The sequence below is a fragment of the Eriocheir sinensis genome, chromosome 20 (genome assembly GCF_024679095.1).
Source record: "Eriocheir sinensis breed Jianghai 21 chromosome 20, ASM2467909v1, whole genome shotgun sequence".
In the NCBI taxonomy this organism is placed as follows: domain Eukaryota; kingdom Metazoa; phylum Arthropoda; class Malacostraca; order Decapoda; family Varunidae; genus Eriocheir; species Eriocheir sinensis.
This window is the reverse complement of record NC_066528.1, coordinates 14,264,726-14,278,808: the sequence shown is the minus strand read 5'-3', so window position 1 is coordinate 14,278,808 and position 14,083 is coordinate 14,264,726. Positions and strand designations below refer to the sequence as shown.

The window sequence follows — 14,083 nt, the reverse complement described above, 5'->3', positions numbered from 1 at the left end:
GCAATAGTTAGGCGTCAGAAACCGGAAAACGCTATGCTCTGAGTACGACAATCTGGCAACGGTGTATAATAATCGAGATGACAGCCCTGTATTATTGGAACGTCTGGAGCTTCATCAAGTCATGCACTTCTGGGAGGAGATTGTCGTACTCAGCCGCTTATATCTACCGACTTCTGACCCAAAAACTGTTTCGTGGACCCCAATAAGGAGATTCACTTATAATTATCGTTAAAATAGTTAATTCCTGATGTTTCTTGGCAATAGTTAGGCGTCAGAAACCGGAAAACGCTATGCTCTGAGTACGACAATCTGGCAACGGTGTATAATAATCGAGATGACAGCCACCGTTGCCAGATTATCGTACTCAGTGCATAGTATTTACCGGTTTCTGACGCCTAAGTATTGCCAAGAAACATGAGGTATTAACTATTTTAACGATAAATATAAATTAATCTTGTTATTGGGGACCAGGAGACAGATTTGGGGTCGGAAGTCGGTAAATATAAGAGGCTGAGTACGACAATCTGGCAACGTTGATGACAGCCCTGTATTATTGGAACGTCTGACGCTCCATCACATCACGCACTTCTGAGGGGAGGAAGGCTTCAACAAGGTGTCCACTGGCAAGTCAATATATTTTTTTTTATATTGTGCTCGACGAAAGCCTGGCCGTCAGTGTCTTTATAGTGAAGCCGTTCTTGTGAATAGCTTAGTTTGATATTTCTCTTACGATTGTCTCTTTGTTTATGATATCTTTCTATATATCGTTATGTAAGATAGGGTTAACGGTTATCTTGTGTTAGTTGTATCTGTACCGTCGAAGCGAGTAGTGTTCTCTCTCTCTCTCTCTCTCTCTCTCTCTCTCTCTCTCTCTCTCTCTCTCTCTCCTTCTTTCTTTCTTTCTTTCTCTCTCACTCTCTCTCTCTCTCTCTCTCTCTCTCTCTCTCTCTCTCTCTCTCTCTCTCTCTCTCTCTCTCTCTCTCTCTCTCTCTCTCTCTCTCTCTCCCCCCCCCTCATCCTCAGGTTTAGCTAATTCAATACTCTTTCTCTCCACCCTTTGTTCCCTCTGTACCCGCTCTTTCTTCGGCCAGTTTCCTTTTCACGTTTAACTTTGTCTGTGTTTCTTAGTGTGTGTTCTCCCTCCTGATCCCTTCTTGATCTCTCGCTCCGCCCTCTCGCTGTTTTACGGGTTCCTTCTTCTTCTTTCTCTCCTGCTCTCGCCTCTCTCTACCTCATTTCTTTACTGTTTTTTTCTTTTCTTAACTTTCTGGCAACCTGCTGTCCATTGCTGTCTCTTTCTCGTTTTGCTCGTCTTCTTTTTGCTTTATTTATCATGTTATCATTCCTTCCACATCTCCCTCATTTCTTAACTATTTTTTTATTTTCTTAACTTTCTGGCAACCTGCTGTCCATTGCTTTCTCTTTCTCGTTTTGTTCCTCTTCTTCTTCTTCTTGCTTTATTTATTTTAGTTCTGTTCTTTTCTACTTCTCCCTCATTTTTTAACTATTTTTTTATCTTCCCTTAACTTCCTGGCAACCTGGCTGTCTATTCTTTTCTATTTTCCTTTTTTCTCGTTCTTTTGTTTTCTCCTCTTCTTCTTGCTTTATTTATTATATTTTCACTCTTTTCCACGTCTCCCTCATTTCTTAACTATTTTTTTTCTTTCCTCAACTTCCTCGCAACCTGGCTGTCTATTCTTTTCTCTTTTCCCTTTTTTCTCGTTCTTCTGTTTCCTCCTCTTCTTCATGGTTTATTCACGCTATATTTTCACTCCTTCCCACGTCTCCCTCATTTCTTAACTATTTTTTATCTTCCCTTAACTTCCTCGCAACCTGGCTGTCTATTCTTTTCTCTTTTCCCTTTTCTCGTTCTTTTGTTTTCTCCTCTTCTTCATGGTTTATTCACGCTATATTTTCATTCTTTTCCACTTCTCCCTCATTTCTTAACTATTTTTTTTCTCTTCCCTCAACTTCCTGGCAAACTAGCTGTCTATTCTTTTCTATTTTCCTTTTTTCGTTCTTTTGTTCCCTCCTCTTCTTCTTGCTTTATTTATTATATTTTCACTCTTTCACACGTCTCCCTCATTTCTTAACTAATTTTTTCTCTTCCCTTAACTTCCTGGCAACCTGGCTGTCTATTCTTTTCTCTTTTCCCTTTTCTCGTTCTTTTGTTTCCTCCTCTTCTTCATGGTTTATTCACGCAATATTTTCACTCTTTCCCAATTCTTCCTCATTTCTTAACTATTTTTTTCTCTTCCCTTAACTTTCTGGCAACCTGGCTGTCTATTCTTTTCTCTTTTCCCATTTCTCGTTCTTCTGTTCCTCCTCTTCTTCATGGTTTATTTATACGTTATATTTTCACTCCTTCCCACGTCTCCCTCATTTCTTAACTATTTTTTTTCTCTTCCCTTAACTTCCTGGCAAACTAGCTGTCTATTCTTTTATCTTTTCCCTTTTCTCGTTCTTCTGTTCCTCCTCTTCTTCTTGCATTATTTATTATATTTTCACTCCTTCCCACGTCTCCCTCATTTCTTAACTATTTTTTTCCTTTCCTTAACTTCTGGCAACCTGGCTGTCTATTCTTTTCTCTTTTCTCTTTTCTCGTTCTTCTGTTCCTCCTCTTCTTCTTGCTTTATTTAGGGTATATTTTCACTCTTTCCCAATTCTCCCTCATTTCTTAACTTTTTTTTTCCTTTTCTTAACTTCGCATGCAACCTGGCTCTCTATTCCTTCCCTTTCCTTCTCCCGTTCTTTATGTTTCCCTCTCTTCATTCTTTCTTTACTCATATTTTCATTCTTCTACTTCGCTATATTCTTCATTTACCTTTTACTTACTGTCTCTCGCTATTCTGTGTTTTGTGATCGTTTTAGGCGGTATTGTAACGTGTTTTGTCTTGTTCAGTCATGTCTTGTTCTTGTTTTGTCTCACTTCGCTCCCTCCAAACTGTCCTCTGTACCGTGTCGACCTTATCTTTCGTCATTCAATACATGTTTTCTTCTTGTTCTCTCAAGTGTTTCTCTCTCTCTCTCTCTCTCTCTCTCTCTCTCTCTCTCTCTCTCTCTCTCTCTCTCTCTCTCTCTCTCTCTCTCTCTCTCTCTCTCTCTCTCTCTATTAATCAATCTATGTATCTGTCTCTATCTCTCTCTCTACCTGTCTATCTCTGTCTCTCTATCTATCTATCAATCAATCTATGTATCTGTCTCTATCTCTCACTCTACCTGTCTATCTCTGTCTTTCTATCTATCAATCAATCTATGTATCCGTCTCCGTCTCTCTCTCTACCTGTCTATTTCTCTATCTCTCTATCTATCTATCAATCAATCCATGTATCTGTCTCTGTCTCTCTCTACCTGTCTATCTATCTCTCTATCTATCTATTAATCAATCTATGTATCTGTCTATTACTTTATATCTCCCTCTCTTCCTATATATCTCTCTATCTCTCTCTATCTATTTATTAATCTATGTATCTGCCTATATCTCCCTCTCTACCTATCTATCTCTCTATCTCTCTCTATCTATCAATCTATCTATGTATCTGTCTATATTTCTCTCTACCTATCTATCTCTCTATCTCTCTCTATCTATTAATCAATCTATGTATCTGTCTCTGTCTCTCTACCTATCTATCTATCTCTATCTATCAATCAATCTCTCTCTCTCTCTCTCTCTCTCTCTCTCTCTCTCTCTCTCTCTCTCTCTCTCTCTCTCTCTCTCTCTCTCTCTCTCTCTCTCTCTCTCTCTCTCTATCTATCTCTCTATCTCACCTTTCCCTCGTATGTTAACCCTTTTTGGTTTTCTCATTTCATTCCAGATAATCTTCTCTAAAGTTCCATCCTTTAATATCCCTTTGTCCGCTCTCAGAATACCTTTTTTTATATATACGCTTTTGTTATGAGTCTGAAAATGTTGAGACGGTCTGAAGCCAGCATTTACCAGCCGGCGGTGAGGAGCTATGTCGAAAAGAATGGGTTTTTATCTGCCGGGGAAGGAAGTGAGGAAGAAGGGCAGGAAGGAAAGACGGAAGGAAGGGACGAAGAGCCAGAGGGAAGTAGTTGTTGCCGGGACGAAGCGCAGAGAAAGAGGGAGAAAGAGAAAGACAGACAGAGACAAAGGGAGAAGCTTCATTAAGAGACGAGAGAAAGGATGCGACTCACTGAAAGGAAGGAGACACAGAGAGATGGAGTTGCACAGAGGGACCAGGATAGATAGACAGATAAATAGATAGATAGATAGACACAGAGAGAGAACGAGAAAGAGAGAAGAAGGAAACAGTGAATGAGGGAAGAAGAGATACTACGTTAAAAAGAGGAAGAAAAGAATGAAAGCTAAATGGAGGGAAGAAGAGTGTAAGAGAGAGAGAGAGAGAGAGAGAGAGAGAGAGAGAGAGAGAGTGTGTCACAAAGCCCAGGTGCAGGGGGTTCCCCACCTCAGCAGCTTGAGGCTCCCTCCACGCGCTGCTCAGAGGTTCACCCGGACTACACTCTCCGGTGACCAGCTCGTGGAGGTGCCTCGATCACACTCCAGGCAGCACCAGCGCACTTATACAGCCAGGACCACACGCCTGTGGAACATGTTCACGGCAGCCACTCCCCAAGTGGAGAACATGAGCACGCAGCAGGTGAAGCTGGCTGCTCACAGGTGGCGTGAGGGACACCCAAGTGCGCTAGTGCTATAAACTATAAATATAAAGTGACAAACTGACATTATTCGATATTGTTTTTACATGTTTTTCTTTATTTTTTTCGTATTTTGTATTTGTATGATTGTATGTTTCAAACATTCGACAATTCAATTTGTCCCATACACAGGCTCTTAGAATAATTAGAGAGAGAGAGAGAGAGAGAGAGAGAGAGAGAGAGAGAGAGAGAGAGAGAGAGAGAGAGAGAGAGAGAAGAGAGAGAGAGAGAAGAGAGAGAGAGAGAAGAAAGAGAAAGAGAAAGAAAGAAAGAAGAAAGAAGAAAGAAGAACAGAAAAAGAAGAGAGAAGAAAGAAAAGAAAGAAGAGAGGAAAGGAAGAAAGAGAGAGAGAGAGAGAGAGAGAGAATTGAGTGCAAGCTGACAAGGTATAGAAGAGTGACAGTAAGTGGGTTAGCGAGAGTGGATGGAGGCGAGTGGATTGAGAGTAGTGGAAGGGGCGGCGGCGGCGGGGAAAGTGGAATTGAGGATCATCCGGGCTCCACCTGCTCCACCTTTTACCTCCCGTGCTCCACTCAGGTGAGATTGGCTTAAAACTCCTGACGATTGCGTGAGAGAAGAAACAGACAGACGGACACAAACAGAGGCAGACAGAAAGACAGACAGAAGTAAGACAGACAGATAAATGACATACAGACAGATAGAACACCTGAAGGAACTAACAGACAGCAGACAGACACACACAGGCGGAGAAAGACAGACAGACAGAGAATAACAAACAAAGAGATAGACAGAAAAAGACAGACATAAAGACAGACAGAGAAAGACAGACAGACAAAGAATGACAAAGAGAAAGATAAACAGAAAAATACAGACAGACAGACACACACAGACAGAGAAAGACAGACAAAGATGACAAACAGGAAGAGAAAGACAGACAGACAAATAGACAGACAGACAGACAGACAGACACCGGAAGTCAGAGAGTGAGATTAAATCAACTACAGTTTAAAAAAAAAAAGTTGATTCGTTGGATACTATTTTTTTCTCTCTACACACACACACACACACACACACACACACACACACACACACACACACGCATTTCTCTCTCTCTCTCTCTCTCTCTCTCTCTCTCTCTCTCTCTCTCTCTCTCTCTCTCTCTCTCTCTCTCTCTCTCTCTCTCCAGCACTCCCTTTGCACTAACTAATAAAGGAGGAGGATGAAAAGGAGGAGTAGGGAGGAGGAGGAGGAGGAGGAGGAGGAGGAGGAGGAGAGAGAGAGGAGAGAGAGAGAGAGAGAGAGAGAGAGTCACGGAGTCATTCGTTAAACACACACACACACACACACACACACACACACACACACACACACACAGAGAGAGAGAGAGAGAGAGAGAGAGAGAGAGAGAGAGAGAGAGAGAGAGAGAGAGAGAGAGAGAGAGAGAGAGAGAGAGAGAGAGAGAGAGAGAGAGAGAGAGAGAGAGAGAGAGAGAGAGAGAGAGACCTATACAGAGACAGAGATAGACAGAGATAGAAAGAGACACAGAGAGAGAGAGAGAGAGAGAGAGAGAGAGAGAGAGAGAGAGAGAGAGAGAGAGAGAGAGAGAGAGAGAGAGAGAGAGAGAGAGAGAGAGAGAGAGACAGAGAGAGAGAGAGAGAGAGAGAGAGAGAGAGAGAGAGAGAGAGAGAGAGAGAGAGAGAGAGAGAGAGAGAGAGAGAGAGAGAGAGAGAGAGAGAGAGAGAGAGAGAGAGAGAGAGAGAGAGAGACAGACACAAACTGAAAGATGGACATATAAACCGACAGACCTATAGACAGACAGACAGACAGACGGACAGACAAACAGACAGACAGATTTTTCCTCCGTACCGCTGTCCCGAAGATCGTTTTCACTTACTAGAAGAAAATTTTCCCCACTTTAATAAGACTTAGACATACTTACACACAGACAGACAAACCAAGTAGAGGGGAAAAAGACATGACAGAAAGACCCCCACCCCAAAAATCAGGACTGAAATTAAGGAGTTAAAAAAATAATAATAAACGTCAAAGGAGGAAAAGTTGAACGAATGAAAAGTTTTGGGAAATGTAGAAAAGTGAAGTATAAGCATAGGCCTATTTAGACAGACAGACAAACCAAGTAGAGGGGAAAAGACATGACAGAAAGACCCCCCACCTCAAAAATCAGGAATGAAATAAAGAAGTTAAAAATAATAATAATAAACGTCAAAGGAGGAAAAGTTGAACGAATGAAAAGTTTTGGGAAATGTAGAAAAGTGAAATACAAGCGAAGGACGATGAGTTCAGATTCCTTTTATTGTATCAAAGTGCTGCAAATCTTTTCCGGGGCGTCTTCAATCCCAATCTCTCTCCCTCCTTTGTATCACTTCTACGTCTACCCGGAGAGTGCTCTGAGGCGGCGGCGATAGTGAGGGCCGGTCTTTGAAACTCTTATAATCCACGTATTCTCAAACACTTTCGGGTCACAACAAATACTTCCAAAGGCCACAAAAAGGATCAGTCGGGTTCTCACAAGGCGGTGGCTGAGTGGTTAGCGTGCGGGCCTACTAGCATTCACGGCGCCATGGACAACATCGGTTTGAACTCCCACGCTACCACCTGGGATTTTTCAGTCACCGCCGAGTGGCCTAAGACTACCCACATGCTATTCAAAAGACCATCCATCAACCCGGACTCTAGAAGAAACCGTTAAAAAAAAAAGATGACGCAGAAGCCTTGTCAGATTATTACTAAAGTCATAAAAATACACATGGAAATACATAATGGCTCAACAACCTCTACGAAAGTCTAAGCCCAAAATGTTCTGTCTATATTCGTTTAAGTTACGCATTCTGTTTTGCCCTACCCGGACTCTAGAAGAAACCGTAAAAAAAAAAAAAAATGACGCAGAAGCCTTGTCAGATTATTACTAAGGTCATAAAACTACCCATGGAAATACACAATCGCTCAACAACCTCTACGAGAGTCTAAACTCAAAATGTTCTGTTTATATTCGTTTTATTTACACATTCTGTTTTGCCCTACCCGGACTCTAGAAGAAACAGTAAAAAAAAAAATGGCGCAGAAGCCTTGTCAGATTATCACTAAGCTCATAAAACTACCCATGGAAATACACAATCGCTCAACAACCTCTACGAAAGTCTAAACTCAAAATGTTCTGTTTATGTTCGTTTTATTTACGCATTCTGTTTTGCCATACGTGTTTTGTTGCCGCCGAACATGTTTACTCTTCGTTCGGTCTTTCCAGGTGTGTCGTGTAGAGCCTTACCTGCCGTGTCCCGCTGATTGGGTCTAATTAAGGTGAAGGGACACGCTACCTTGTTTGAACAATACCTGTGTGACCTGACTTGTTTTTATTTCGTTGTTATGTAAGTGATGTTTTCCCTCTGTGTGTGTGTGTGTGTGTGTGTGTGTGTGTGTGTGTGTGTGTGTGTGTGTGTGTGTGTCTGTGTCTCTCTCTCTCTCTCTCTCTCTCTCTCTCTCTCTCTCTCTCTCTCTCTCTCTCTCTCTCTCTCTCTCATCAACTAAATCTCACCTTGTCATTATTAGGTTAGCGACGGGGAAATTTACGTGTGTCCTGCGGCCCTGCATGGAGGTGGTGGAAGTGGTGGAGGTGGAGGTGATGGATATGCTTGATGGAAACGGTGACGGTGATTCGGTGTTGACTGACTCATGGTATTGCTGGTTGTTGTGGGCGGACTGATGGTGGTGGTGGTGGTGGTAGTGGTGGTGATAGTGGTGGTGGTGGTGGTGGTGGGAATGGTAACTCGCTCCGGCTGCCAGACTTCTTCGATTTTGGCTCCGTGCTCCCCTTCTGCCGCCTCTTCCGACAGTCCAGCTTGGTCCATATTCTTAAACGTATCCGGGTCCATTTACGGCTATTTCCCAAGGCTACAGAGAAGGTTAACCGGGTCTACATAGGTTATTTTTTCCGTTCATGGTGCAGAAGTTGTATAAAACGTATCGAGCTTCCATTACGATTCTTTCCCAGGGCCGCAGAGAAGGTTAACCGGGTCTTCATGCGTTATTTTTCCGGTTCGTGGTGCAAAGGTTGTGTAATAGTATCGAGCTCCCATTACGATTCTTTCCCAGGGCCACAGAGAAGGTTAACCGGGTCTACATGCGTTATTTTTCCCATACATAGCGCAGAAGTTGTGTAATAGTATCAAGCTCCCATTACGATTCTTTCCCAGGGCCACAGAGAAGGTTAACCTGGTCTTCATGCGTTTTTATTCCCGTACATAGCGCAGAAGTTGTGTAATAGTATCAAGCTCCCATTACGATTCTTTCCCCAGGCCGCAGAGAAGGTTAACCGGGTCTTCATGCGTTATTTTTCCGGTTCGTGGTGCAAAGGTTGTGTAAATAGTATCGGGCTTCAATTACGTCTATTTCCCAAGGTATTGAACGGATCTACACGCGTTATTTTTCACGTTCATGGTGCAGAAGTTGTGTGAAACGTCTGGTTCCCGTTTATGGTGCAGTTGTTTAAAACGTATCGGGCTTCTATTACGTCTATTTCCCAGGGCAACAGAGAAGATTAACCGGGTCTAGATGCGTTTTTTTCCCGTTCGTTTTGCAGAAGACGTGTAAAACTATCATATCACGGTGGTTGTGGTGGTAACAGAGGAGAGGCGGCGAGGAGGAAAATACACCTGTTAATTAATGTTGGCGTACCGTAAAAAGAGAACGTCGACATTTTGTAAAGGTAAAGCCACACAGTTTCCGTTCTTTCAACCGTGATGTTCAGAAGTGGGGAAGGAGAGACACGTGTTCGTTAACGTTCACGCACCGTAGTAAAGAACGGTGATATTTTTTTTTTGTAAGGGTAACTAAAGGCTCACGATTTTCGCTCTTTTCAACCATAAATGTTCCTCTTTTAACATTTCTAGCAAGCAATGAGCATTTAACGACCACTGGTGTTTTTGTAGAGGTCACTAAAGTACCATAATTTTCCATTTTTCAGCCATAAATGTTCCTCTTTTAACATTTCTAGCAAGCAATGAGCATTTAACGAACACTGGTATTTTGTAGAGGTCACTAAAGTTCTACAATTTTCCTTTTTTGAACCATAAATGTTTCTCTCTTAAGATCTGTAGCAAGCAAGATACTTTTAGCGAATATTGGTCATTTGTAAAAACACTAAACCACCACATTTTTCGCCCTTTCAACCCTAAATGTTCCTTTTTTTTAACATTTCTAGCAAGCAATGAGCATTTAACGACCACTGGTATTTTGTAGAGGTGACTAAAATACTACAGTTTTTCTTTTTTCTACCGTAAATGTTCCTCTTTTAACATTTCTAGCAAGCAATGAGCATTTAACGAACACTGGTATTTTGTAGAGGTTACTTAAGTACCATCATTTTCCTTTTTTGAACCATAAATGTTTTTCTCTTAAGATCTGTAGCAAGCAAGATACTTTTAGCGAATATTGGTAATTTGTAAAAACACTAAACTATCACATTTTTCGCTCTCTCAACCTTAAATGTTCCCCTTTTAAGATCTGTAGCAAGCAACATACTTTTAGCGAATATTGGTAATTTGTAAAAACACTCAACTATCACATTTTTCGCTTTCTCAACCATAAATGTTCCCCTTTTAACACCTGTAGCAAGCAAGGCACATTAAAGAACATTGGTATTTCGTAACGATCACCAAAGCCTCGCTGTTTCCGTTCTCTCAAGCATAAATGTTCCTCTTTAAACATCTGTAGCAAGCAAGGGACATTAAAGAAAAACATTGGTATTTTGAAAAGATTACCAAAGTCTCACATTATTTTATTCTCTCACTCATAAATGTTTCTCCTCTTACTCATCTTTTTGAACTGATAAAGATGATCCTGAATACGTCTCCAGTAAGAGCTTGCGCGTAATCATCCTTGGTAGACTTACACGAACACAACCCGAGCTTGCGCGTAATCATCCTTGGTAGACTTACACGAACACAACCCACTCACCTCTGTTCCCTGTCACCTGTTTAAACTCGCTATTCTACTAAGCTATCCTCTTTACTCATCTTTTTGAATTGATAAAGATGATTCTGCATACGTCTCCAGTAAGAGCTTGCGCGTAATCATCCTTGGTAGACTTACACGAACACAACCCACTCACCTCTGTTCCCTGTCACCTGGTTTAAACTCGCTATTCCACTAAGCTATCCTCTTTACTCATCTTTTTGAATTGATAAAGATGATCCTGAATACGTCACCAGTAAGAGCTTTCGCGGAATTACCCTTGGCAGACTTATACAAATACAGCCCACTCACCTCTGTTCCCTGTCACCTGGTTTAAACTCGCCATTCCACTAAGCTATCCTCTTTACTTACTTTTTGAGCTGATAAAGATGATCCTGAATACGTCTCCAGTAAGAGCTTTCGCGGAATTACCCTTGGCAGACTTATACAAATACAACCCACTCACCTTTGTTCCCTATCTCCTATAACATCTGTAGCAAGCAAGGTACATTGAACGAACATCAGTATTTTGTAACGATCACTAAAGCCTCACAGTTCTCGTTCTCTCAGCCTATAACTCCAACAAAGTACGTTTATATCTTGTTTCTTACCGGTAAATAATTCTGAGCACCAATTTTTGTGTTAGTTAATGCTTCACCACGGCACAAGGTATCAAGACTCTCCTTCCGAACTTAACCTTCCCTTTTCCTTCCGAACTTAACCTTCCCTTCTCCTTCCGAACTTAACCTTCCCTTCTCCTTCCGAACTTAACCTTCCCTTTTCCTTCCGAACTTAACCTTCCCTTCTCCTTCCGAACTTAACCTTCCCTTTTCCTTCCGAACTTAACCTTCCCTTTTCCTTCCGAACTTAACCTTCCCTTTTCCTTCCGAACTTAACCTTCCCTTTTCCTTCCGAACTTAACCTTCCCTTTTCCTTCCGAACTTAACCTTCCCTTATCCTTCCGAACTTAACCTTCTCCTTCCGAACTTAACCTTCCCTTTTCCTTCCGAACTTAACCTTCCCTTTTCCTTCCGAACTTAACCTTCCCTTTTCCTTCCGAACTTAACCTTCCCTTCTCCTTCCGAACTTAACCTTCCCTTTTCCTTCCGAACTTAACCTTCCCTTCTCCTTCCGAACTTAACCTTCCCTTTTCCTTCCGAACTTAACCTTCCCTTTTCCTTCCGAACTTAACCTTCCTTTCCTTCCGAACTTAACCTTCCTTTTCCTTCCGAACTTAACCTTCCCTTTTCCTTCCGAACTTAACCTTCCCTTCTCCTTCCGAACTTAACCTTCCCTTTTCCTTCCGAGCTTAACCTTCCCTTCTCCTTCCGAACTTAACCTTTCCTTCTCCTTCCGAACTTAACCTTCACTTTTCCTTCCGAACTTAACCTTCCCTTCTCCTTCCGAACTTAACCTTCCCTTCTCCTTCCGAACTTAACCGTCCTTATTACTTCCGAACTTAACCTTCCCTTTTCCTTCCGAACTTAACCTTCCCTTCTCCTTCCGAACTTAACCTTCCCTTTTCCGAACTTAACCTTCCTTTTCCTTCCGAACTTAACCTTCCTTTCCTTCCGAACTTAACCTTCCTTTTCCTTCCGAACTTAACCTTCCTTTTCTTCCGAACTTAACCTTCCTTTTCCTTCCGAACTTATTCCTTTTCCTTCCGTTTAACCTTCCTTTCTCAGAACTTAACCTTCCTTCCTTCCGAATTTAACCTTCCTTTTCCTTCCGAACTTAACCTTCCTTTTCCTTCCGAACTTAACCTTCCTTTTCCTTCCGACCTTAACCTTCCTTTCCTGGAATTCCTTGGTAGACTTAACCTTCCTTCCTTCCACTCAACCTCCGTTCCCTATGTTATGTCCTAATCACGCACTAATTAACTAAGGTGACCACTCTACTCATCTCTTCGGAACCATTAAACATGTTCCTGGATACTTCAACATTTAGACCTTTCGTGGAATCATTCTTGGTAGACTTATAGAGGCTGAACCTACCCACCTGTTTCCTCTCTTCTTTCCTAAACACGCACTAATTAACTAAGGTAACCATTCTAATAATTTCATCGGAACCATTAAACATGTTCCTGGATACTTCAACATTTAGACCTTTCGTGGAATCATTCTTGGTAGACTTATAGAGGCTGAACCTACCCACCTGTTTCCTCTTCTTTCCTAAACACGCACTAATTAACTAAGGTAACCATTCTAATCATTTCATCGGAACCATTAAACATGTTCCTGGATACTTCAACATTTAGACCTTTCGTGGAATCATTCTTGGTAGACTTATAGAGGCTGAACCTACCCACCTGTTTCCTCTCTTCTTTCCTAAACACGCACTAATTAACTAAGGTAACCATTCTAATCATTTCATCGGAACCATTAAACATGTTCCTGGATACCTCAACATTAAAAGCTTTCGTGGAATCATTCTTGGGAGTTTTATAGAGGCTCAACCCACTCATCTCTGTTCCCTATTGTCTGTCCTAATCACGCACTAATTAACTAAGGTGACCACTCCACTCATCTCTTCGGAACCATTAAACATGTTCCTGGATACTTCAACATTTAGACCTTTCGTGGAATCATTCTTGGTAGACTTATAGATGCCCAACCCACTCACCTCCGTTCCCTATGTTATGTCCTAATCACGCACTAATTAACTAAGGTGACCACTCTACTCATCTCTTCGGAACCATTAAACATGTTCCTGGATAACTCAAAATTAAGAGCTTTCGTGGAATCATTCTTGGTAGACTTATATATAAAGGTCCAACCCACTCACCTCTGTTTCCTATTTCCCTATTTCCACTTAGCTGACCACTCCACTCATCCCTATAACCAGTGAACATGTCTCTCATACCTCACCATTAAGACATTTCGTGGAATCATTCTTGGTAGACTTATAGATGCCCAACCCACTCACCTCTTTCCTTTTTCCCTATTTCCACTTAGCTGACCACTCCACTCATCCCTATAACCAGCAAACATGTCCCTCGTACCTCACCATTAAGACCTTTCGTGGAATCATTCTTGGTGGACTTAAAGAGGCCCAACCCACTCACCTTTGCTTCCCATCTCCCTATTTCCACTTAGGTGACCACTCCACTCATCCCTATAACCAGCAAACATGTTCCTTATACCTCACCATTAAGACCTTTCGTGGAATCATTCTTGGTAGACTTATACGAGCACAGCCCACTCACCTTCGTTCTCTATCTCCTGGTCCAAACTCGCCATTCCACTTACCATTCCGAGGAAGCGCCGCAGCTCCAGCACCAGCCTGTAATTAGAGGTGTAGCTCAGGCCAGAGGTGCATAGCGTCGGCCACGGCACCGCCAGGGGTTAGGCGCGCCAGAGTTATATTACTGCTGGTGGCGGCCTGCTGGTGCTGCCCCGCTCCGCCCCAGGGAAAGGACGGAGGACAGGTTAGTGGTGTAATTGAATGACGGAGAGGTGCGGGAATGTTGAGG

General features: G+C 42.2%; 1 protein-coding gene across 1 annotated transcript in view; it reads left to right on the top strand.

The window, feature by feature from the left end:
• Positions 1-8,248: 8,248 nt before the first annotated feature.
• The window catches only part of LOC127001071 (uncharacterized), a 106,157-nt gene continuing 100,322 nt past the window's right edge, over positions 8,249-14,083 (top strand). The window contains exon 1 of the mRNA XM_050865242.1: positions 8,249-8,303. Coding sequence (XP_050721199.1) covers positions 8,249-8,303 — 55 coding nt within the window. The remainder of the gene's footprint in view (positions 8,304-14,083) is intronic.